Source organism: Chionomys nivalis, chromosome 1, assembly GCF_950005125.1.
Source record: "Chionomys nivalis chromosome 1, mChiNiv1.1, whole genome shotgun sequence".
Classification (NCBI taxonomy): Eukaryota; Metazoa; Chordata; class Mammalia; order Rodentia; family Cricetidae; genus Chionomys; species Chionomys nivalis.
In genome coordinates, this window is record NC_080086.1 from 165154770 (window position 1) to 165181181 (window position 26412).

A 26412-nucleotide genomic window follows, 5' to 3' on the forward strand; every position below is an offset into this window, starting at 1 on the left:
TTACTAGCCACGAAGTATCTATTACACGACCATGTTACAATTTGGTGAATTTATGCATAAAACTAATTTCTGAAGTCAGTGGTTCAGTTCACAGAGGTACTTACTGCCAAGGCAGACAACTTGATCACTGAAATCCACAGGGAAGGATAGAACAGAAACCTACAGTCTGTCTTCATGTGAGAACCTGCTCCCTTAAGTCCACAGTGTAAGCACAGAATAGACTCGTATAGTACGTCTTCTGACCTCAAACAGCAATTGTGCCAAGAGCATTATCTTACCTCTACATCTTTGACAGTCACACACAAAAATAAACTTTTTAAAAAAGTACATAACATTTGTAAATCTGATTCTACAAGGTTTAAAAATACATAATCGGGGGCTGGAGAGATGGCTCAGTGGTTAAGAACATTGCCTACTCTTCCAAAGGTCCTGAGTTCAATTCCAGCAACCACATGGTGGCTCACAACCATCTGTAAAGAGGTCTGGCACCCTCTTCTGGCCTTCAGTCATACAGACAGAATATTGTATACATAATAAATAAATATTTTTTTTAAAAAAATACATAATCATATTTCTTAAAGTATTTGTCCTGGTTTATTTGGTCATTTACTCATTTATGTCCAGAAAATATTTAAGAAAAAAAGAGTATCTGCTGAAGCATGAATACAATCGCCTTCCCAATACCATCCTGCTATGTGTACTCTGTTCCCAAAGAACTTTGTCCCCCTGGTAGGAATGCCAAGATGTTTTCTATCACCTTAAATATAGCTTAGCAAACAGCCCCAAACTGTCATGAGCACAGCTGATGATAGTGATAAGAAATACCCTACCCTGTAAACTTCTCTGTCCCTGCTTTGTAGTCTGTATGCTGGACCATTCAAATAAAAGTTTCCTAGAATGACAGCAGAAGCACTCTTGTGCTGAATAGCATGAAGTCCCTGGTTCTGTGACTCATGTGTTCAACCTCAGTCCCTTGTACTGGTCACTGGCAGAAGGCAATAGTTTACCCATTACAATCTAATAAAGGGGGAAGAAGAAGATTCTTCAAGGAAGAATACTTGAAATGCGCCAGGTTTTTTATATACTTTAGAATAACTCAGCAAGGTACCCATCTATTTATTTACTTATTTATTTATTCAATGTTTTTTCAAGACAGGGTTTCTCTGTAACTTTGGAGTCTGTCCTGGAACTAGCTCCTGTAGACCAGGCTGGCTCAGACTCACAGAGATCCGCCTGCCTCTGCCTCACAAGTGCTGGGATTAAAGGCGTGTGCCACCATTACCTGGTGGTACTCATATTTTTATAGCTGGAGTGAGATCTAAAAATAATGTACTTGGCAAGGTCATAAACTAGGAAAATAAATAGAATTTGATACCAAGCAACAATTTAAACCTTTACTTATTTATAATGATGAAATAGAAGAGGTATGAATTTTTAAATAGTATTAAAACCTGAGAATATTAAATCAGACCCTGATTTAATAGAGTATGCAAGGACTTCTTGACTATAAAGCACTGAGATGTGTTTTTGTACCTCTGACCCCACAGATGTTTCTAAGTACACTCTGTAATTTCTATTCATTTAAAAAGGCAAGCAAGCGACCTTCATCTCTTATAGTTCATTTGTAAGTTCTTATGATCCGAAACACAAACAAACACCAGCACAGAAGCAACTGCAGAGAAAGGTAATACACACCTGTTTTATGGCCTGTTGAGCCAAAAAAGCCATCTGCAAGGGGTTGGGTTTTATTGTCTGTCGTGGTATATTCTGGTTTGGTGGGTATCTCAGCTGTTGAGGATAAGGAGGAAGAACTGGTCCATTGGGTTTAGGGCTGTGATTCTGAAAGTTTATTAAACGTGGTGGCGGATGCTAGAAGAAAGAAATGAAAGCACTGCAGTAACAAGGGCCTCCTAAAGAGGGGCCCAGATCTTTCCTGTGTAAAATCCCAAAGGCTAGCAGCTCTACCACACTAAGACCACAAGAAGCAATGGGGAGGATGGCAGTAATCTATTTTTAAAGGGGGAAGGGGAAACCGTGACTGCGAAAGGAAGGATGGGGTGAGCAGAAGGAAGAGGACAAAGAGGAAGGATGGGAGCTTTCCTGGCAGAGGGGGTGGGGTAAGGAAGCACACCTGCGAGCAGTCTTACAAACCCCGCGCTCTCATGCAAGTCTCTTTTCCATCACTCAACTGTCTTTACAGTCAGGAATTGTTGCTTCTTTGTTTAAGATACCATCAATGTATATGATCAGAACTTCTTAGAGAGGAATACTTCTCCCCATGTTCACAGAGAAACAAGTCCTTACCATCTATAAGGTTCACAGAGCAACACCTCAAACTCTGACATTGTGAAGGCAAAAGCCATGAAGTGCAGCTCTGCCCTCCCCACTAGTTTTTTCTACTTTTTAAATTACTCCCCTACTCTAAATTAACCACTTCCTTTCCCCCTTTCTCCCTTAGTTTAGACTATATTACAGAACCCGTGAAAAACAGATTTACGGAGTTTCTGGACCAACTGAAATTCCACAGGGGAGGAGCAGAAACAGTATTAGTGGTGAATTACACAGAGAACAAGCCAGAAACAACTCTTTACTGCTCAACACAATAATTCAACCAAAAATGACATTTGGTGCCAGAGCACTGCGACTAAATGCTAACCCTGCCTACCACTAAGATGCTGACAGGTGAGCAATAGGGGAGTAGTCCACCCATTTCCTGAACTGCTACGCTACAGTTGGGTTCATTTAGAAGAATATTTCTGACAAGCCCAAAAGACTATTAAAACTCAGGGGAGGGGAAGGTTCAGAGACAGTGTCTCTCTACAGAGCCCTGGCTGTTTGGGAACTTCCTCTGTAGACCAGGCTGGCCTCGAACTCAAGAGATCTGCCTGCCTCTGCCTCCCGAATGCTGGGATTAAAGGCACGTGCCACCACAGCCCAGCTACTTTGGCTATTTCTTAGTAAAAACGCAATTAATTAAGATGATGGATTAACTCCTTTCCTGGTTAAAAACTAGTGGTAGAACATTTGTTTTTAGCATGTTAGGGGCTTGGGTTGGGTCCCAGCACCACAAATAAGCAAATAACAACAAAAACATGAATGTCTGTAACTCTCAATTAGGTTGAAGAATTCTTTGAAAGATACTTTAATGTTTATTAAATTGCTATTCAAAAGGCTATGCCACTTAGATATTTTTCCATAAAGAACCACATTATATATCCTAGTATTAGTAAACTACTAATAAAACAGCTTCTCCCCCTAATTAACTAATATTTCTTTTTTTTATCAGTTATTCATCTGTTTTATCCCTGTTTCCTTTCTGCTTTTGTTGTCAAGACATTCTGAGCTGAGCTTTGTTCTTAAATGTAATGAGAATTCTTAGCATAGTTCTGCCCATGAGATTGACTTTTATAAAACTCCAGTTCATTTGTGTCATTTACCAAACTCATTACAAACCCCTGTCCAAACAGGGAGAATATAAAATTAACTGAAAGTTGCAAATTCTATGAAAGAGCTGGATGAACTCCTTACCAGGCTTTTACTCATCTAGGTATGTCCATATCTAACCTAAACAGTATTGGCTAAACTGTTTAATAAAAGTACGCAGAACGAAAATGGGATCGGAAGACTTGGAGAGATGACTCAGAGAATTGAGCACTCAGATCATCAGAACCCATATAAAACAGTGGGGTAGGCATGAAGGATGATTTGTAATCTCAGCACCCAGAAGGCAGAGCTAGGGCAAGTTGGCTAGCTGGACTAGCTAACTCAGTGAGGTCCCTGGGCAAAGCAAGAGACTATGCCTCAGTAAGTGAAGTAAATAGAAATAAAGGAAGATACTGATGTCAACTTCAGGCCTCCACTTATGACATGTACATGGCTACCTGTACATGTTTGCATGAGGACATGCACAGATAATATTTGTTCATCATACAATGCATACACATGCCAAAAAAGAAAAGGATTGAAAAATGACAGATTACACATCTAGTAAGAACTGAAATAGTATATGGATTTGCTCGGGAAAAATGTAAAAGGCTGAAAAGAAAGGATTCTAATGGGCTGCCTGACTTCCTCTACTGTACATTGTCCTAGTTTCTAGAATGCAGTGTGGGTTTCTAAATACTACCTCCAAAGAGATTCATGTACCCATACAGGAATCAGAGGTACACAGTTGTTTCTCATCCATCACAGGCCTAAGTAATTTGGGAACATTAACATTTATTCCTTGCTAGGATTGGATGACAATGCATGGGGATTGATAACAGCAAGCAAATAAATCAGTTTAGAGTTGAACTGAAAACTAGGTGTTAGATCAAGGATCCTTTAATGCAGTCAATTTTTAGTATTTAAATGAAGGGCAGTGTGTGGGGGTGTTGGTAACTGTAAGCTGCTGAACACAATCACACTACAGTTAACTAAGATAGGACAGGCCTGCTTCCAAATTTACCTGATGAGAGATGGAAGGTTGCTGGATGGGCCCTTGCATTCTAGGGTTTGGTAAACCCACAGGTGCTGGCCTCCGTTGCACCTGTTGCCTCTGAGCCATTACCTGTTGCTGCATATGCTGGAGTCGTAACTGAGCTAGGCTGATCTGTGTTGGGAACTTGGATAACTGGTTGGAAGGTAAACCACCTGGTGGCTGTGAACTCTGTTCCACGACAGGATTCTGCTTAGGTATTTGTGGCTGGCTCTCTTTATCCTCGATTACTAAAGAACCTAATTAAAAAGAAAGAAACAAGGTAAGTTTTTATAATGGGTGAAACACCACATTTTATATGGTTACTGATTTGGACCTCAACTGACAAAGAATTTTGGATGCAGACCCCTCTAAACTATTAAAAAATAGAGGCTCCCAATGAGGTTTTTTTTAATGTATATTCTACGTGAACTTACCATATAAAATTTTTTATGAAAAAATATTAATTCTTTAAAAAATAGTAAGATTTAAGATCAGACATCTATCTCCCTGTCCCACATTTTCTATTTCTAAAGCTGTTTCTTTTAGTAAGGCAGATCAAGGTGTTTGAGTTCAGGTACTGGCTATATATTGATAAGCAAATGGCTATGTACATGTCTCAGATTGGCCGCATCATTCTTCTGTTGTTCTGTATGATGTCATTAGCAGATGGATGACATCCGTCTGAGTCTATTTCTTCTTTTCCCATTGTACATTGTGATGAAAGCACTGACTCCCCCTCCAGCTCTCTTTCCTTTCTCACATATAATCTAGTCTTGGGACAGGTGTGTGTGTGTGTGTGTGTGTGTGTGTGTGTGTGTGTGTGTGTGTGAGAGAGAGAGAGAGAGAGAGAGAGAGAGAGAGAGAGAGAGACAGCAACCATGTTTGACGATTCTAAAACAAATCCAGGAACCCAATATGCCAAAGGACATACTGGTTGTTGAGAAACAGTGTCTAAGGAACTTGTGAGGTTTTCTTTGTATCATTTCCAGTGATGAAACTGAAGAGCAAGAATATTTTCATTCATTTAAAAAAGCAACAAGAAAGGTTAGTGGTAACTTTTGACTGCACTGTTTGCAAGGATTATTTGCTTCCTAATGTTGCCAAGATGCTATTTTCTGACTCACTGAGCTCTAATACTTCAGACTGTATGTTCCCTGTCAATTACTTAAAACCTCTCTCCCTTGGCTGCCTTCTCTGCATTCACACAATTTATAATCTGACCATGTAAAGAAAAAAATCTAAAACCCAAAACAAACCCCAAAAATGGAAAACGTATTGGAGGAAAAGAAAAGTCTGTAAGTAAGATGAACAATTGAGCCACTAGAGGCTTTAAAGTTACACTGTTGACATTCTGACAAGCTTTGGGGTTGGGGTTGGGGGTTAGTGTGGGGGTAGGGTACTGTGCTCTCACCTACAAAGCTTGTGCTTGTAAAATTAAATTACCTAAAAACTAGATTGGGCTGGTTAATCCCATCATTTGAAAGGCAAAGGTAGGCTGGTCTCGGTGAGTTTGAGGCCAGTCTGCTCTACAAGAGCTAGTTCTAGGACAGGCTCCAAAGTTACAGAGAAACCCTGTCTTGAAAAAAAAGATTTGGGGGAAAAAAAAAACCCAAAACACAAACAGGATTCTATGGGGAGGAGAGGCACTCCTAAATTCCTAACTTAGATACCCTATAAGCTAACATTCATACATATTATCTCAAAACAAGTATGTATATATTCATGCATCTGTGTTACCATATGAATATATTAATGACTTACTGGAAAAGTGTGGCTGTAAAGCAAGATACTGGATGGGGATGTTATATTCAGTAACATGTCAAAACCAATGAGAGCTCTGCACCAAAACAGTCAAACAGAGAAAATGCACGTAATGGCGTACCCAGGTTAATAATGTTTTGGGCCCAGAAACTAGGATCACAGTGAAACTGGATGGTGTTGTTGGTCACAGGAGAAGCATCACACCTTGCACGAAGAAGGTGCCGTAACCGATATGTAATCTAGAAGCAAGCAGAGAAAGAACATTAGTATGTTTCTTGGGTAAATAATGTCCAGTGAATAGCTAAAACAGTTTCTGCTATGTGTCCAAGTAATCATATGTGGGTTACAAAAATGGTCATATAAGCCAGGCATGGTGGTGTATGCTTTTAATCTCAGCACTCCTGAGGCAGAGGCAGGAGGATCTCTTGAGCTGAGGATAGCTTGGCCTGAACGCGTGTACAGACCCTATCTCTAAACAAACAAACTAACTAACTAACTAACTAACTAACAGAAAGAAGATCATAGAAAATTTTCTGTTCAAATGTTACTGTTTTGTGATATGACTCAGCTGTATTGCTTATTGAGCTTAAAAGTATCTTAGTAGTAAGTTAAAACTGTCAGAGCACAGCCCAAGAATACAGTCCTGTGAGAATTCTGAAAGCTTGTGAGAAAACAAGACAAAAGAGTTTTGTGACCTCAGTTTCTTCAAAACATAGAACTGTTCTTGGAATATTTTCTACACTCCTTCCAGGTATAGTAGATAGGAATCAGTTTACTTGTTATTCACATGCCTCTAAGGAAGAATGTGTTTTTGCCAAGTGTAGTTTGTCCTTGAAACTAAACACCTTATTCATGCAATGCTTCTTAACCTTTATAGTAAAAATTGTCTGATGCTCTGAATAACATTGGCTATTGCATGAGACTTTAGTCTGTCTTATATTTAGGCCCTGCTCTCCCAGGTTCATGGCACCAACTGGAGTGCTAATCAAATCCAATTTTTAGAATTAAGGACACTTCACGAAAACATCAACTCACTTTCCTTGCTTTTACTGAACTACTTCCTCTTTTCCATTTCTTTTTGCCATTGTTGTTGTTGTTGTTGAGATTTACGACTTTTATACATACAGCTATTTGCATACATCTGTGTACCATGTCCGTGCTTGGTGTCCTGATGGACAGAAGAAGGTACTGATTCATTAAACCTAGCACAAAAGGCAGATTAAGTTGCCTCATCAGTGCTGAGATTTGAATTCAGGTCCTCTGTAAGAACAGTCAGTGCTCTTAACTGCTGAGCCATCTCTGCAGGCACTTACTACTTTATTCTTTTAAAGTATTCAGAATCTAGACTTAGGGTACTAAGGAAATAGAGAATACAAATGAATCTGTCTAGGAAATGGAATCAGATCTACTTGTAGGATAATTTTTACTTCTCATTATGACTCCTTACAAGCAGCCGTCTTAAAATCCCATGCTGTCGTACATCATACACTTTTCTCTATGTTAGTTTCCAATGCCTACTTTCTTCTTTTCCAGCACTACTGTCACAATTCTTGACAGTTTCAATATCCAACCTGACTGCTGTGGCGTTACAGACGGCTTGCTCTGCTGCCTGACCACCAGCACTACAAGTGCAGTTCCCATCACCTTTTCCTGTCCTTCCCCCGCCAACACTCAACTTATATGCAAGCCAATCAATACACATATTCAAACTCCTCTTTCATTTATACAATTACATGCACTCTTTCTCTGCAACCTTTCCTCCAGACAAAGTAAACAAACCCACCCTAATCTCTCTGTCTGAACTTAATGGAACTGACAAATGAACTGACCTTAAATCCATGGCCAGTTATTTCAGGTAGACTTGCTATCACATGACATTTCACTGGGTTGTTCACTTTCTTATTTCCTTTCCCTAACAAGCAACTTCAAGGGAGGTTTCCCATTTCTAGCACTGGGAATTCTCTAAGATGGCTTATACACACACACATATACACATAAATACACATAAACACACACACACCACCAACACCCACTTTTCATGCATTTATTTTTTAAAGGTTTATTTATTATACAGTGTTTTTTGCCTGCATGGTCACCTTCACACCAGATGAGGGCGCCAGATCTCATTACAGGTGGTTGTGAGCCAACATGTGGTGGCTGGGAATTGAACTCAGGACCTCTAGAAGAGCAGTCAGTGCTCTTAACCATTGAGCTGTCTCTCCAGCCCCCTAATGCATTTATTTTTAATGGCGTGATAACGGCCTTCCCAAGAGACACTCCAACAATAGAAGCTATTGCTACTACCCTTGGTCACCTCCCAGCACTTGCAGGTAACACCCCACTGTTGAAGACACCACACAATTTCAACATAGCAGTACAGTTTGAACTAACATGAAAGCTCCTCCCTGAGGACTACACCTGCCAAGGGAAAAAAGCAACCAATAGTGCTATTCAGCTATAAAACCTACAAATCACACAACTGACCCATTACGATGTTCCCAGTGGTGCAATGGTGGCACTTATACCAGCGGGACTTAAGGCCTGCTCCATAGGAGGGAATTCATGGCTGGTATTGTAAACCTACCCAACTACCTGTAGACCAAAATGTCTGTTGTTAGACAGCATCTTCTAGACAGCACCAGGAAATTCCAAAGACATGGTTACTTAAGTAAGACTTGCAGAATGACAATGACAGTTAGCATGCCAATATGGATGGAGGGAATTTCACAAAGTCCCACCTCTAGATGAAGAGCTACAGGCAATCAATGGCTACTGAGAAAAAGAGTACTAGCTTTTATCAAAGACGAGCTCACGAATAAGTTATATAATCCAGAGAGGTCAGCCCAAAAGACATCTACATATGTACACCACCAAAGGACTCAGTAGGGGTGTGTGTGTGTGTGTGTATAACAACAATAATAAAAGAAATAGCCATGAATTTGAGGGATGGGCATAGGAAGAGTTGGAGGAGTGGAAATATAGAACCCATGTAGAAATAGTTAAAATCTTTAAATTACTTAAAGAGCAATAGAGAGGACCTGGAGAGATTGCTCAACAGTTAAGAGCACCTTGCTGGTCTTGCAGAGACCCAGGTTCAGTTTCTAGCACCCACACACACAGCTCACAACCATCCATAACTACAGTTCAAGGGGATATGGGCCTTTGATCTCAAGCAGCAAGCACATACGTGACACACATACGTGTAGGCAAAACATTTATACTTATATACATAAAATAAATCTAAATAAAAAATGATGAAAAAATAAAGGGGACTGAAGAAACAGCTCAGGAGGTGAGTGCATTTGGAGCTTTTGCTGAGTTTGGGTCGCACCCAGTGGTTCACAATTGCTCTCAACTTCAGTTTTAGAGGTCTGATGCCTCCTTTAATCCCAGCAATCAGGAGGCAGAGGCAGGTGGATCTCTCTGAGTTCAAGGCCAGTCTGGTCTACAAGAGCTAGTTCCAGGACAGGCTCCAAAGCTACCGAGAAACTCTGTGATGAAGAACCAAAAAAGAGTCTGACTACAAAAGAAACAAAAAAGAACACAATAAATATATCCAAACCAATCAGCAGAAACTAAAATCATCTTTATTAAGATTTATGAAGTATTGTTTCCAGGAGGGAGATTATACAAGCGAGAGCAGATTTCATTTACTCTCTCCTATATTCTGGGGCCATCTTGGAGAGAGCAAGGCTGGGTTTACTTGCCCCTTCCTACTTTTGTTTTGCTTAACAGGTGAACAGTAGGAATGGTTTGGGACCAGAGTTAGTTAAGTAGTTCTCAGATACCCCACTAACCAGTACAAAGTAGTAAAGAATAGAAGGCAGAGTTAAGTTTAGTCCAGTTTAGTTTAGTTTGTTCCCAGAGTCAGGCTCATGGTGAGCACAGGTTCACATCTGGTTCTTGGATGCCCTTTGTGAAACCCACTCACAGGGCGGGGCAACTTAGCTACTCCATGGGAAGGCACAGAAGGTTCGACCCATACGAACCACAGTTTCCCCAAGGCCTGTCCTATATACAGTCACACACTCTCCTGAACCTTTCCAGCTGATTGGAAGTGAAAAGGGAACTCCATCTCCTTCCTTGTTTCTCACCAGTCTTTTTTTTCCTTTTGGGGGGAGGGGAGGGATTCCTGACAAGAGTAGCCCGACAATATTTGTAGTAAGATCCAAGGTAAAAGAAAATCTATTTTCTAAAACAGTAAGCTTAGGCGTGCCTTCTCAGAATGGCTCAAATTACAGCAGCACAATTATAGAGCGGAAAACATAGTACTTCTCCAGCACCAGCCTGCGATGCCAATCCCAGACAAGCTAAATTCAGGCTGTTTTATGTTGCACATATACTTCTGTGCTAACTACTGAATAAGCCTCTTTGGTCCTTTCCTAGTTTGCTCACTCCCTGCCCTGTCCCCTCATAATCATGCACTGTGGTCAGCTCTTGTCTGCAGGGTTCTAGTGCGCAGCCTCTGGCCTCTTCTGTTTCTGTGCAGCACTCAATTTCCTCCAAGCATTCTCTCCGCCATCCAGCTCGCTGCAGCTTTTCTCTACTCCAGATTCTGAGTCACTTGTGTTCTCGGGACCATCCTCAACAGTCTGTAAGTTTTACTACTTCCTCTTCGCACTATTTAAATGCAGCTCTTTAAGGGTAGAATTTGTTTTTTGCTACTGTCCCTCAAAACTCAGAATGTTGTCTGGCAAATGGAAATACTGAATAAGTAGCTCTTAAATAAGTAAATTTTCTCCACATGACTACAAAACTTCAAATAACTATAATAAATTTTGACTATAATGTATGAGTGCACTTTGGAAACTGCACTGTGCTAACAGCAGATTAACACAATGACACATCCCATGTTCTTCTCCTTTTCTTACTTTTTCTTACTCTTTAACAATTCTGACTATAAATAATACTCATGAAATGTTAAAACAACTTGTACTGCCCAATGTTCTCACAATTTTTATCATTTTCTTAAATGCAGTAATAGTTAACAGTAAAAATGGGCTAAAGTTGTAGTTCTAGTAGTAGAGAGCTGCCTAAGCATGCAGGACGTTGTGGGTTCGTTTCCCAGTACTATATAAACTGGTGTTGTGGTACATATCTAATCTCTGCATTCAAGAGTTGGAGACAGGAAGAGTACAGATTCAGACTATATAGTAAATCTATATAGTCTGTGGTTTCCTGGACCACAAACAAGCACAACCACTGAAAAAAGTATCATGTATTTTTTCAACATGTATTTTTATGAAATAAATGAGGCTAACCTTATTTTTTTTTCACTTTAATTAATTTTCTTAGAAAGACAGGATCCAAATTCAGCAGCTACCTAATTTACTCATTCTTTGAACATCTCTGCAGTCATGATCTATATACAAGTGAGGTAGTATAAGAGGTATTCTTTGTCTCTCTCATATCACATAGAAAATGCTCTCCAGGTTCATCCTATACACAGTCTGCTATGGTTCATATGAAAATTATCACCAAAATATGTTGAAATTTAATTCCTATTGTGAGTCATCAAGCACTGTAGGTAGGGATTAATGGAATCAATCCCCTTGAATGTAGGACTTGAGAGGAGGACTGGGAAGAAAGCCACTCTGGATGACACATGTATGTCCTTGTTAAATGATGCATTTTCCTACCTTGGGACATTGCAGTCTCTCCACCAACATGAAGGCCTTCATCATATGCAGGCCCCTGAACAACACATTTCAATATGCACACCACATTCCAGTCCCCAGAACATGGGTTGAAGAAGCTTTTGCTCTTTATAATGAACAGTACTGGGATAAGCATTGGATTGCAGGTAATGTACAATACATTAACTTTTTATCTGCTTTGTTCTATACCCCAAACTCAGATTACTAGACTGTAATAATAGTTCTACTTTTACCTTAGTTTGAGGAACTGTTTTTAATCACAGTTATACTAATTTACAGTACAGAAGGGATCATAGAATTTGCAGTATGTTCAACTCTGCAAAGTCACTTAATAACTTATATTTATATAATTTTAAAATTGTTAAAAGTCTGCTAAGAGTAGCCCCTCCATTCCCTTCATCTAGAATCTTCAACTTTTAATAATTATTTGCTCGAGTACCCACTCAACCTCTCCTAAACACATTATTATTGATCTTTTCTGAGAGCATGATGCAGACACAAGGTTCTAGACGCACTCCAGTGTGACCTAAAGTAAAGCAAAGATTTAACAAAGTAAAGCAAAAAATTAATATAATCAGCAAATTCTAAACTAAGAAAGCACCTGATTTAGGCTACCATCAATCCAAATACTTGGCCAGGTTCCTTTGACATGCTCCTTCCATTCTGAGTACTGTCTAGTTTCTGGTACAGCAAGATACTCTGTATACTCTGCACTACCTTCTTCTTCCTAAGTACTTTGAAACCAGGATAGCAAGCTCAGGTATGGGGAGCACACAAACACACCTATCTGTAACTAGACATATACAGCTGTCTGTGCATATACAGAAAACTCAGTTTGTACTTTGCTTCTGGGTTGCTGCCAATGTGGTTAAAATCTTGGTGGAACTGTGAACCAAAATAAAATCAGAATGTTCAAATTTGTGGCTACTTTGTCATAGCTCTGACTATCGGTCCAGGCTTCTGGGTGATCCCCAGTCCTAGTTCTACTACACCCTACTGATGTAGTAGGGATAAGATTGATTCCTCCATGTCAGAAAGACACAGGAATTTTCATTTTTTAAAATTGTATTTTTTCTCCTAGAAAAACCTAGAAAAACACTATACAAACCTAGTAGTTTTAGTAATCAAAGGTGGTCATTTAAGGAATTTCTTGTGAGAAAAACAAATACGAATATGCACACTGGAGCTGGCAAGATGGCTGTATGGGTTAAAAGTGATTGCTGCTCTTCCAGAGGAAAGGCACAGTCTGCAGCCACCAGCCAGCCAAAGAGGAAGCAAGATGAGAATGCCTCACTGATAAAAGGTACCAAGCCACGTGTATTTTGTTGGTACTACACAGCTGCGGGACTAAACAATAACAACAAAACTTCTGCCATCTAAAACAAGAATAAAATATAAAATAGGCTTATTTATATAAAATATAAAATAGGCTTAGTAATAACACTGTAACTTAAATCAGTGTAAGAGAGATGAGCATAAAATCGCATACCAAACCACAAAGATCTTATATCACAAAACAATAAAAGTCAAATATGTAGAAATAAAGTACCAGCAGAAAAAAGGTAGATAATGCTGAAGGTCAAAGAATAATTTTCAAAAAAAATTAATTACAAAGGTTTCTATACTATATAGATTTTTGCGTAAAGAAACAGTAATTTTAGAAATACATAAGTCAGTATAATAATAGCATCAGCCACACTTTGAGAGACCTGCCTTATATTATTTATAAATATTTGTTATTAAAGTAATTATTAATTTAAATAAGTAAAACTTATGTAACACATATGTACTACTTCTGCCACTTGGTTCCAAAGAATAAAGGACAAAAGATGTGGAATCTTAATACTTAAGAAACCAACAATATAAGCAGCCCTGGAAGTTCAATGGAAAAGGAGCTTGGCCCCTGCCAAAATCAGTGGGCAGAGATGCTAGTGCTGTAGGTACAGTGGCAATAACTTCAGTAAGTGCACCAAATCTTAAACCACCCTTATGAGGCTGTTCAACATTCAGCAGCATATGCTGTATATGCTGCAGTGTAAAGTTGAGAGGATAATCACACATTCAATGGTAAGGTTTGTTACAGCTCTTTACAGGACAGTGACAGTGTCAGGATGCTATTTACCTCTGTGCCTTTTTTCATAATTTGTCTAATGAAATGACTAGTTACATCTAATAATGATATAAAATTCAACATGGAAAATGCTTAGAATTAGATCGTGGCATGCTGCAGGTGACAGTAAATGTTTACTATCAATCAGTATTATTACACTGGATTCATATGTCACAAAGAGTGAAAAAACAAATAGGAGTGAAAACAGAAAATTAAAATTTAAATCACATCAAATCCATTTCAGGTAAAAATTTATAAAATCAAGTATTTTGGTCAATTGCTAAAATGCAATTAAGGGTAAATAGACTGTGTTTTATATTAGTTTTGGGGGAAGGGGGGTTATCTGTGTGTTTGTTTGTAGATAACGTCTCACTATGCAGCCCTGGTAGATCTGGAACTCTCACTATGTAGACCAAGACAGCCTGCCTCAATCTCCCCAGTGCTTGGATTATGGGAGGCACCATCTTATCCAGCCATTTATTCTTTTTTCCTTCCTTTCTTCCCTCCCCCACCCAAGACAGGGTTTATTTGTGTAGCCCTGGCTGAACTGGAACTAGTTCTGTAGAGCAGGCTGGCCTCAAACTCATGGAGATCTGCCTGCCTCTGCCTCCTGAGTGTGAGATTAAAGGTGTGCATTGCCACCGCTTGGCTCTGGCACTCTCTCCTCTCTCTTACCAGCCGCTTGCTGTAAAGCAGTGCTGTGCTGCTGCCACTGGAAACGGCCCATTTAGAAAAATGCATGACGTGCTCTAACTGCTTGGAAAGTCCAGCCACTTCCTGCTGTTGTTGCATAAGTTTCATTCTATGGTCCTTTGCAAGACTCTGCAAATAAAATAATTTCACAATTAATACTTCACATTCATTTTAATGGTTATTTTTGGATAATCAACTCAGATTAAGAACTACTCTGTATTCAACTAACAGTTATCAAAATGATCGTAAGCACTTTCCTTCATAATACAAAGGATCACTCTGAATGTAATAAAAGTATAGTCTCCATGTTGTCTCTACCTTTTGCCTATAGGTCTCTGTGGAGGAGTCTTGCTAAATTAAATGAAAAATAGACACGGATTAGCTATAATATCATAAAATCTAAATTCAAAACACACATTAAAACAGACAAATCATCCAGCTATCTACTCAAATGACCAGTTCATCACATGAGTTAACCAATACAGAGTTTCATGTTCTAGAGATTCTACCTCCAATTGCAACTAGCCTGTACCCAAGAATCATGCGAGGTGGGAGCTGAAACTTATCTTGTATTTGGCATTAAAAAAATCAAATTATTTGTCTTGAGAGTTACTAGAAGAGCCAGTAGGTAAGTACTATGCACTGCTAATGCATTCTCAAAGGTACTACATAAAAACAGAATAATGGGTTCAATGACAACATGGCACCCCCCCACCACCACCACCAAATTGGGTCAGAATACTGACTTTCTCCACAAAAAATATATACTCAGAAAACAGAGGGCAATCAAAATGAAAGGCACTGCGGTTGTGTAATAATAATAAAAAAGAACTACAAACATATAAACCTCATGAAGAGCAGATAACATGGCTTTCTACTGGAACTGAACTCTCACTACCTGCCCTGGTTAGTTCTGTCTGGACAATGCACAGAGCTGCACTGCTAACAGTCAATGGCATTGTCACATCTACCCTGAGTCTAACAGCAGCAATGACCTCTGCAAACTGCAGTGCATTTTTAGAGTGGAGAAGAATTTTTTGAAAAACTGGAAATTGAGACCAAGAAGTTCTAGTATTTTGATTTTACAAGGTAGCATATAAAACAGGATCCATTCATCTGCTGGACAGGTGAATTCTGAACCAGAAGAATGGGAATGAAGACTTGGGGCATATTCAACAAGTAACATAGAATTTTCAAGGTGAAGTTCATCAAAACGAATACTGATGACCAAGTACATTTTTATAGATTCTAGACTCTCCTTAACTTTTAACACTCTTCAAGTATCCAGAGTCAAGGCACTACTCTACAGTATTGTTAAAGTGATGTGTATAAAAATCTGAAAACATCAAATTTTGCTTAATGTGCCCACTTTTAAAACAACTGCAGAGCCCTAAAAACACAGTTATTATAACTGGGCACTGATGCCTTTTATCCAAAGCACTTCCTAACATTTCCATAATAGCAGAATTATGAACAGCCATGGCTTCTTAGCAGGGACAGGACTTTCTGATAGAGATATTATCAACTGGTCAACTATGAATTAAAGATAAACTATGATGTTTTCCTAATCGTCTCTCTTACAATTCTTTACATACTAGCACTCTCTTTTTCTCAACTGTTTCTTGAATATAAATTCTTTCTCTCGACATGCTAAAAGAATAACTAAATACTATACGGCAAGTTTACATGCCATATACACTGTGGTATATGGTATTGCATGGACTTGTGCTGTTGCTATTGATGAATTTAAGAAAGGTGAGCAAGCTGGTACATGGCGGCTCAAGCTTTTAACCCCAGCACATGAGAGGCAGAAGCAGGTAGATCCCTATGAGTTTGAAGTCAGCCTGGTTGCCAGGTCTACAAAGACCAAAAGTCACATTTTTCAGTGTCTCAAAAAAAAAAAAAAAAAAAAGAGAGATAGTACCTTTTTTTCTAAAATTGTTTTTACCTATAATTATAAACTATCCTATCTTAAGCGTATACTCCCTAAACGCTGCTTTCATTAACTAAGACTATATAATGAGACTGGGTGTGGTGGTACAGGCCTGGCACCCAGCATCTAGGAGGATGTGGCAGAAGGATTTTGAGTTCAAGGAAAGCCTGAGTTCAAGGAAAGCCTGGGCAGACAAAATGCAGAAAAAAAAGACTATACAAGATTGAGGGTAAGAGAAACATTATCCCTATCTTGATGTGGGAATTCCCCTCTGTATACCACTGGTTAATAAAGAAGTGTCCTTGGGCCTATCACAGGGCAGAATAGAGTAAGGTAGAAATTCCAAGCAGAGATAGAGAAAGGCGGAGTCAGTGAGAAACCAGGTAGCTGCAGCCTGGTAACTTTACCCAGTAGGTCACAGCCACGTGGAGATGCACAGATTAATAGAGAAATGGGTTACTTTAAGATATAAGAGTTAGCTAGCAATACGCCTAAGTGATTGGTGAAGTAGTGTTTTAATTAATAGTCTGTGTGATTTATTTTGGGTCTGGGCGGCTGGAAACAAACGAGCAGTCTCCGCCTACACTATTTTACTTTTGTTGTTTCTTTGAGTCAGAGGTCTCAGTATAGAGGCCTGGCTAGCCTGGAACTCATAGAAATTCCACCTGCCTCTGCCTCCTGGATGCTGGAATTATAGGCATAAACCACTACATCTATTTTCCCTAATTTCTCAGAGGGTTAACTAAATGCCATGCACTACAAACATTGGACTGTAATATATGTCATTTGTTATTTTTTCATTGTGCAAGCATCATAGAGTGTACCAAAGTCAACAAAAACAGATGGTCATTAGGTGACATAGTATATAATCTTAAGAGATCACTATTACCACTTGTTATTGATAGGAACATCATTATTTGTCACAAGACTCTATTTGAAAACTAAATCTCTTGCACAATGTATCTTTCTAAAAATTTCTGCTTAACTCCATCTTCCCCTTGGTGATACAATGGTTGTCACTTTAGTGAATGTCAACAATCAGATATCCCTAGTAGGTCTTTTTGCTTAGTGCTGTAGAATAAATTGGAGAATTATGACACCTTAGTGTACGATAGGGCTATAAGCAGGTGATCACAGTGCAACACTCACAAAGGGAAGCATGCTGAGTCATAGTCCACAGCACTGCCCTCAACTCACCTCAAGTTGGTGCAGAAGGGCTTTCCCTTTCTTGTTTATCTCCACCATCAATGTAAAGATAGCAACTTTAATATCCTGTTCCACCTGCTTTTGGTTTTGATTTACTTCAATTATTCTGAAAATGAAATAAAACAGTATTTTAATTAATGGCAGATTTTTCAAGAATTCAAATTGGCTATCTTAAAATCTAAATTAGGCCAAAAATTATTTTAGACTTTCAAAGTTCTATCTCTAAGCTCGATTTAATTTGTCTAGAAGACATTAGAAATATTTTAACAATAATTCAGTTAAACAAAACTTGTAGAGTAAGTATATTTTAAAGAACATGTTTTTAAAGAAATAGGTCACACAACAAAAGCAATATGCTGGTCTAAAAAAACAGGACCAGGGAGCAGCCTACAGCTAGAATTTATAGTCAAGATGAAACAAAATCATGAATGGGAACAAGTTCTACTCTGTGAGTGTGATACTCTCATCTCAGGGATCTGAGTTGGCAATTTTTCACCATACCAGAATAAAAAAACAAAAGACAACAATTAACAATTAGTTTACTTTTCTAAATGGCCCAGAAGTTAAAGTACTTGTTGCATAAGCCTGAGGACCAGAGTTCAGATCCCCAGAACCCACATAAATGCAGGGTAGGTGTGGAAATCCACCTGTAAAGCCTAGGAAAGTGGAGACAGGATCCCCAGAGTGAACTGGTTAGCAAATCAGCCACCTCTGAGTTTAAATGAGAGACCCTGCCTCAATGAATAAAGTACAAAAGCAACAGAGGATGATCCCTGACATCAACCTCAGGTCTCCACACACATGTAGTCACGTACATGCACACCAGCAAATGCCAGGTGCCCATATACATGCAAACACACATATACATAAACACGCCAAATACATATGAAAATGGGGGAGGGTCTTGAAATAAACAGTCAAGCAGTTAAAAAGAAAAAAAAAATTAACAAACTTTAACACTTAGTAAATTGATGGAGGAAGGCCATTGGTTAAATAATAAAGAAACTGCTTGGCCTTCATAGGTTAGAACATAGGTGGGTGGAGTAAACAGAACAGAATGCGGGGAGGAAGAGGAAGTGAGCTCAGATGCCATTTCCTCTCCTCTCTGGGGCAGCCGCGATGCCGCTCCTCCCCAGAGCAGACGCAATGAAGCAAGCCACCAGGTCAGACATGCTGAATCTTTCCCGGTAAGACTGGTGCTACACAGATTATTAGAGATGGGTTGATCAGGATATGAGAATTAGCCAGTAAGGGCTAGAGCTAATGGGCCAAGCAGTGTTTAAAAGAATACAGTTTGTGTGTTGTTATTTCGGGGCATAAGCTAGCCAGGCGACCAGGAGCTGGGGCGGCAGGAACACAGCTTGCAGCTCTCCTTCAACAGTAAATATTGGGGTCACAAAGGTTTCTGCACGCACAGATCACTGAGAAAATAGGAGCATTAATCATGCAGGGGTTTCTTCAAAGGAGGAAATACCTGTTTTCCACCCAGAAGGTTGAGAGTGGGCACTGTTAACTACTTGAGAACCTCTGCTATCTTTAGAGGCAGACTGCATCCAAATCCCCTAGACTGTTATCCCAGACGCTCCCTTCTTAGCTCCCAGTTAATAGAACCCATCCTGAGGGGAGATGCCATATTATTTTATGGCCTGTTGACCTTAACACTATCAGTGACCACACTAGATCCTAGGCCTTTTAGCTACAAACCTATCTTCGGTCATATGTACTCTGCAAAGAAGTCTCTATGTAGTCACACATTAAGCTTTAATGTGTACCTGGACCTGCACTGATTGTTGACTGGAAACTTTTCCCCTTTGAATATGCTGGCAATAAATTGCCTGGCATCAGACTCTAGAAATGTGACCCAGTTTGTTAGTCAAACTGAACTGAATTTTCATCCTCACCTTTGTGTAGTTTGTTTCCCTGCCATGACACCTACAGGGATCCCCTTAAGAAAATACTAAATTATATAGAAATAAACTAAGCTGAGGGGCTATGCCTTAGTATTATTCAATGACTTTTAAGATAGACAGCTTACTGGTTTCTCCTAAAAAATAAAACAGAATTATGTTCCTGATTTAATTAGAATTTAACTTTGGTGAAGTTGTACTTTTAGAAAATCGCTCATTAGGGCTGCTTGCTCTTTAAAAGCCCTTTAGTCTTCTCAGAAGAGGCAAATTTGTCAGACTGCTTTGAAGACCCAACCTTGTATAAGGAACTGGAACTGTGTTTCTTTGCCTCTGTGAACTCACTCAACTACAAAGAAGATGAGAAAGTTTCTAGTCTGGGCCAGGCATCTCTTAAGCACTAGCTAGGGGACCACCAGGTTGTGCACTAATTAAGAGTTTCTCCTTTTTTCTGAGTGCCTAACTCGAACTACTTTGTTGTATGAAACTTTTCCAAAATTATTATTTATAAAAAAATGGAGACGAAATGGACAGAAAGAAGAACAGCACTAGACACTACACATTGGAACAGCTTACAGGAGACATTTGGTGACTGCACCCAGTGCCACAACTACACAAAGCTTTATTTTTCCTGCCTGTTCCTCCCACAGTCACTCTAAAACTTAAAAAGTTGCAGAGATTGTATTCTGTTGTAAATTCTCAAGATAACTGCTTGAAATAAATATTGCTTCAGAATTAAGAAACTCAGGTAGGTGTACAAAGCCACCAAAACTCATTCAGAGGTTCAAGCTAGACATTAGTGGTACATCCTTTATTCCCAGCACTCAGGAGGTGGATGCAGGTAGATCTCTGTGAGTTTGAAGCCAGCCTGGTCTAGAGAACAAGTTACAGGACAAGCTTGAACATTCCAGAGAAATCCTGTCTTGAAAAACCAAGCCAAACCAAAACAATAAAAACAAAACAAAATCTTCAGTGGTTCAATAGAACAAATAAGGAAAAAAACCCACATATTTCAACACTAATTAGTAGCATAATTTTAATCCTTCTGCAATCATGTAGACTGTAAAACTATATAGACTAAAGATATATTTCTGTGACATTGCCTCATATGCACAAAACTTTGAGCTCAATCCCTACACAGATGAAGAAAGGAACAAAGGGAAAAAAGGGCACCAACCTAAAGAGTCTTTGATAATCATAATTCAGAAATCAAAGCCTCCTACACAGCAACGCTATTTTAAGGAGGAAAGAGCCCATATATGTAAGTTGAGTGCTTTTGAGACATAAGAAAGAATATCAAAAACTCAAGCTGAATGTTGGCTGCATAGCAAGTTTAAGGTCAGCTGAAACTTCAAGTGATACTGCCTTAAAAAACAAACAAACCAAAATAAAAGCACACATATTAAAGGAACCCTAGCCACCTGGAGCACCACAAAAGTGGCCTCGTCCTTCCCCCATTCTGCCTTGCTAAAGACCAGTAGATAGATTCCAAAGTTTGTCAACAGAAGTATACTCCCTTATTTGGCCACTTTCTTCCTCTGAGGCTGATTACCAAGGTCCAACTATCAAGGTATTGAAGTCCAGCGATCAAATCCCTCTTTGGCTCACCTATTTAACATGTCCAATTAAAACAGGGGGATTCCTGTTTATCTTGAAACTGCCATTATTCTCTGAGTCACAATTGTCTCCGCTCTATCCAGAGGCAGTCCCTTCAGGGCAAAAATATCCCCCCCCCCCCCACTTGCTCCTTGTTCAGCTCCTTTGTCTTGTCTCTTATATTCAATCTTCTATCCCTCTGGGGCAAATAAAATCTCCTTTGTACTAAGTCCTGTACTAATTCCATTCCTTTCACTGTGGATCTCTGTGAATTTAAGGCCAGCCTGGTCTACATAGTAGATTCCAGGAAAGCCAGGACTCTACAGGTCACTGTCTTAAAACAAAACAAAATCACACAAAACTTTGTTTCAAAAACAAAATAAACAAAATCCCAAACATACCATCCGTATCTGTTTCATAAAACAGTAAGAACAGTAAGATTATGAGCCAGGTGGTGGTGGCGCACACCTTTAATCCCAACACTTAGGGAGGCAGAGGCAGGCGGATCTCAGTGAGTTTGAGGCCAGCCTGGTCCAGAAAGAGAGTTCCGGGTCAGCCAGGACTGTTACACAGAGAAATCTTGTTTCCAGGTGGCGGGGATGGGGTAGAGGGGAGAGGATAGAGAGAATAGATTATGATGGTTTTAAGCAAGATGAACCCCAAAGGCTGACACAATTTTGCTGATGCAGTCTCTTATTCAAGGTCTTTCTTCTGGGTACTTCAAGACAGAGTAGCAAGTTAATTGTGCGTGAAACAAGAGAAAGAGGACACAACATTGCTTGGTGTGCTAAGGTGGAATGTGAATTGTCAGTAAGTGCCCTAAATGGGATATGAATCTAGGGGGCAGTTGCTTTTTCATGGAGCAGAAAAGGTTTAATAAGTAGTATCTAGAAACAGACAAAGAATAAAGTGTTGTGTAATAGCTTTCTGGAGACTGAAACATTCTATCCTACAGGGAAGCTCCTTAAGCAGGAAGGAAGAGAAACAATTCAAAATAGCTTCAGGAAGTCCCTGAAATTGAACAAGTTCAGTAAGTCTTTCCCTGCCAGAATAAGCAATAAAAGCTGAGAGTTTTTCTCAAACAAAGTGGAGCTGCAAAGAAAACTCTTGAGACCAGGCTAACTTATTGGAAGAAGCCAAAACAGGCCCAGCTGCCTGAAAGAGGTTTAGATCAACTCAGGTACCTGGAAAGGGCAGTCTCCAGCCTGCTAAGCTGCCTGCAGGCTGAGGAGTATGCTCCAGGCTCATCTTTGTGAGAACATACTGTACGCATACTAGTGTGGGCTTCGGTGATGCAGCTGACTTTGAGTTATTTTTGCTTCCCATATTCTTGTAAGTAAATACATGTAATAAAATGCATTGGCTCACCAAACGGGAATTTTATGGGTCTTCTTCCTCTGACTCCTGTCCTCCAAATCAATATGTTATTATTGTTACATATATGTATACACATGTGTGCATATATACCATGTATGTATATAAATAAACACATTGTATGTATGTATATGTGTGTATTGGGTTCTCTATCTGGGGTGAGCAATCATGTGTGTTGTGCCCTCCTAAGGAAATGTTTGGTCACAACAAAAGGGTACATCAAAGTTTAGTAATACCCAGTCTCAGTGTGCACTAAAACTTGTATCCCATGTGACTAAAGGATTAGGACCTGGGGAGGCACCTCAAATATTAGGAAACATAAAAATACCAATAAAGTACATAATCAAATATTAAAGTATCTATATTATTGGCAAAGCTGTCTTTTTCTGAATCTTAAAAAAATAAAATTAGAAAACCAGATGACTATATATATCAGATAAATAAGCTATTTAGTATACATTTTATTTAGTATATATTTTATTAGTGAAGAAATGACTTTCTAATCCAGTTTTTGAAAACTTAAACTATTTGTAATCCAAAAGTTAAGCAATACTTTACAGTGAGTTGAAAAAAATCTAGAAATGCATACATTTATTTGCTATACATAAAGGATTTATTTATAGTTTCATAAATATAAACTTACCTGTTTTGGATCTGATTTCCTGTATACTTTATATATTTTGTTTTTTCCATCAGTTTGGTGATTAGTGTATCTATGATACCTTTTTGATTTTGAAAAGCTTCTTCTATAAATTGATATCTGAAGAAATAATAAGCAAATAATTTCATACAAGTATCTATACAAAAAAGTTCAAAAGTTAAAAAAACCAAACCAAACCAAAACTAATACAAGAAGAGAATATGGGCCGGGAGAGATGACTCTAGTTAAGAGAACTTCTAGAGGCAGCTCATAACCACCAAAACACCAATCCAGAGGACTATGTTCCCTTGTGGGCACCTGAATCCACATGCACATACAAAGATACACACATGAACAAATGAATCTAAAGAAAGAGAAATAATATAAAGGGTATAAAAAAATAAACCTTTGGCGGGCGGTGGTGGCGCACGCCTTTAATCCCAGCACTCGGGAAACAGAGGCAGGCGGATCTCTGTGAGTTTGAGACCAGCCGGTCTACAAGAGCTAGTTCCAGGACAGGCTCCAAAACCACAGAGAAACCCTGTCTCGAAAAACCAAAATAAATAAATAAATAAATAAATAAATAAATAAATAAATAAATAAACAAACAAACCTTTGAAAATTCCAAATATGGGTTGGAAAGACGGCTGCAGTGGGTAAAAGTGCTTATTGCCAAATCTTATTTTGATTCCTGGGACCCCTGTGGCAGGAGAATTCCCATAAGTTGTCCCCTGACCTTCATACACATAATGTGGTATTCATGAATGCATGCACATGCGCACACACAAAGTTTAATAAGGCAGGATTTCCCATCCAAGAAGGCAGTCTTTAGATACTCTATTTCAAGAGTGTAGTAAACACCCAACATTCATAGTTTAGAGACTTATACAGCCCACCTGACAGATGTAGCAAAAAGTAGTCAAAACTTAGTAAATATCTTAACAGCCTAACTATTTTGGTATTTCATAGTCATGAAGGTTTGCTACAAATAAACACTTTCACTGGGTGGGGTAGTGTAATGAATCCCAGAACTGGGGAGGCAGGTGGATCTCAGCGAGTTCTAGGCCAGCCTGGTCTACAAAGTGAGTTCCAGGAAAGTCAGGACTGCTTACACAGAGACCCCCCCCAACCAAAAAAAACCCAAAAACCAACCAACCCACCAACCAACCAACCAAACAAAAAACACTTTCAAGATCATTTCTAAATAGTAATCAGCTTTGCTGTACAACTATAAAATTATTCTTCTGGGAAAAATGGGGAAAGGCATTTGCTACAGGACCTTTTGATAAAGTCTTGAGTGACCTATAACATGACACAGCACTTAGTAGTTGTTATCAATCTGGAAGTCAAGAATATTGATTGTAAAACAGAACAAAAGAAAAACAAACAAAAACCCAAAAGACAAAACAAAAAGCGTGACTGTGGCAAATTACAGACGAGAAGCATGTAAAAAGACAGGGAGAGTGTAGGGATATAGCCCCACCCATTGGGGGCGTGTTTGCCTTGGGCTAATGTTTACTGATAAATCTGCCTGCATGGCTTTACCCAAAATAATTACATGGAAACTGTATTCTTTTGAACACTGCCTAGGCCCACTTGATAGACCAACCCTTAGGTGGGTGGAGTAAACAGAAGAGAATGCTGGGAGAAAGAAGCCGAGTGAGTGAGTCGCCATGATTCTCCCACTCCAGACAGACACAGGTTAAGATCTTTCCTGGTAAGCCAGCTCATGGTGCTACACAGAATATTAGAAATGGGTTAGATCAATATGTAAGAGCTAGCCAATAAGAGGCTGGAACTAATGGGCTAGGCAGTGTTCAAAAGAATACAGTTTCCGTGTAATTATTTTGGGTAAAGCCATGCGGGCAGCCGGGTGCTGGGGACGCAGCCCACCGCTCATATTACAACAGGAGAGTATACATTACAGAAAGAACTTTAGGGTTAGCGAGATGGTGTAGCAGGAGGCTACATTATCTGGCTTATCATTACCCCTAAGCCAGAAAACCCAGGTTCCATACTGAGAGCTGACTTCTGAAAGCTGTCTTCTAACCTTCACAGGTATACCCTCAACATAAATAACAAAATATTTAAAGCGCTGGGGACTCGGGAGGCTGAGGCAGGAGGCTCTCTGTTAAGTCTGAAGTCATCCTGATCTATAGTCACATCTATATAGCAAGATAGTTTCTCAAATAGAGAAAGCTAATTATTTTTGAAGTATAAAAAGAATAACTGCAAACCTAGAATTCTGCCCAAGGAACATATTCTTAATGTAAATAAGGGTGAAAAACTGGACGTGGTGGCACACTCCTTTAAATCCAGCAGAAGCAGGCAGAAAGATCTCTGAGTTCCAGGAGAGCCAGAGCAATATAAAAAAGGTGAAAAATATTTCAGACAATCTGGGAGCTCTATCTCTGGTATAGCCTCAATAAAGTACCCTTAAGTAAATGAAATGAAGGAGATCCATGAAGGAATGGGAAATAATTAAAATCATATGTAGAAACAAAGTTAAATGAATATTGACTTAGGCAATAAGTACTGACTTGTGTATAATATATGTATATGTACCATATGTGTATATTGGTATTTCATTTGTATTATCTCATTAATAAATAAAATTTGCATGAAGATCAGAGAATAAAACAACCCAAGTGATCAGCCTTACAGACCAGGTAGTGATAACACACACCTTTAATCCCAGTAGCTACACTAGTTTGCCACTGAAACTGGGCAGTAGTGGTGCACGCCTTTAATTCCAGCCCCACAGAGGATTATAAAATGGGAGAAGACAGCTCTCAGGCAGTTGCATTCTGAGATTCCTGGAGGCAGGATTGCCATTTCGGACTGAGGTAAAGGTAAGAGACATTGGCTGGCTGTTTTGCTTTTCTGACCTTCAAGTTCAACTCCAATTTCTCTCTCTGAGTTTTTATTAATCATCCTTCATATGTGATAAAGTAAGGGACATATTAGGAGACAAAGGTTGTATTCTAATAAGGTTTATATCCAGTCCAGGAAGAAGATAAGTAGAAATTAACACCAGATGAGATTTTAACACCAGAGTAGTCAAGGCCAGTGAGATGAT

General features: G+C 39.2%; 1 protein-coding gene across 3 annotated transcripts in view; it reads right to left on the minus strand.

Annotated features, from left to right (window-relative positions):
* Positions 1-26412, minus strand: part of Trim24 (tripartite motif containing 24) — a 117616-nt gene that overhangs the window by 18394 nt on the left and 72810 nt on the right. The window contains exons 5-10 of one of the 3 annotated variants that reach the window (XM_057772699.1): positions 23337-23453; positions 17811-17925; positions 14663-14809; positions 6342-6459; positions 4550-4716; positions 1696-1788 (exon numbers count right to left, since the gene is read on the minus strand). In XM_057772699.1, coding sequence (XP_057628682.1) covers positions 1696-1788; positions 4550-4716; positions 6342-6459; positions 14663-14809; positions 17811-17925; positions 23337-23453 — 757 coding nt within the window. Of the gene's footprint in view, positions 1-1695; positions 1870-4447; positions 4717-6341; positions 6460-14662; positions 14810-17810; positions 17926-23336; positions 23454-26412 lie in introns of all 3 variants that reach the window. The other 2 variants (XM_057772689.1, XM_057772682.1) reach the window with 2 other exon arrangements.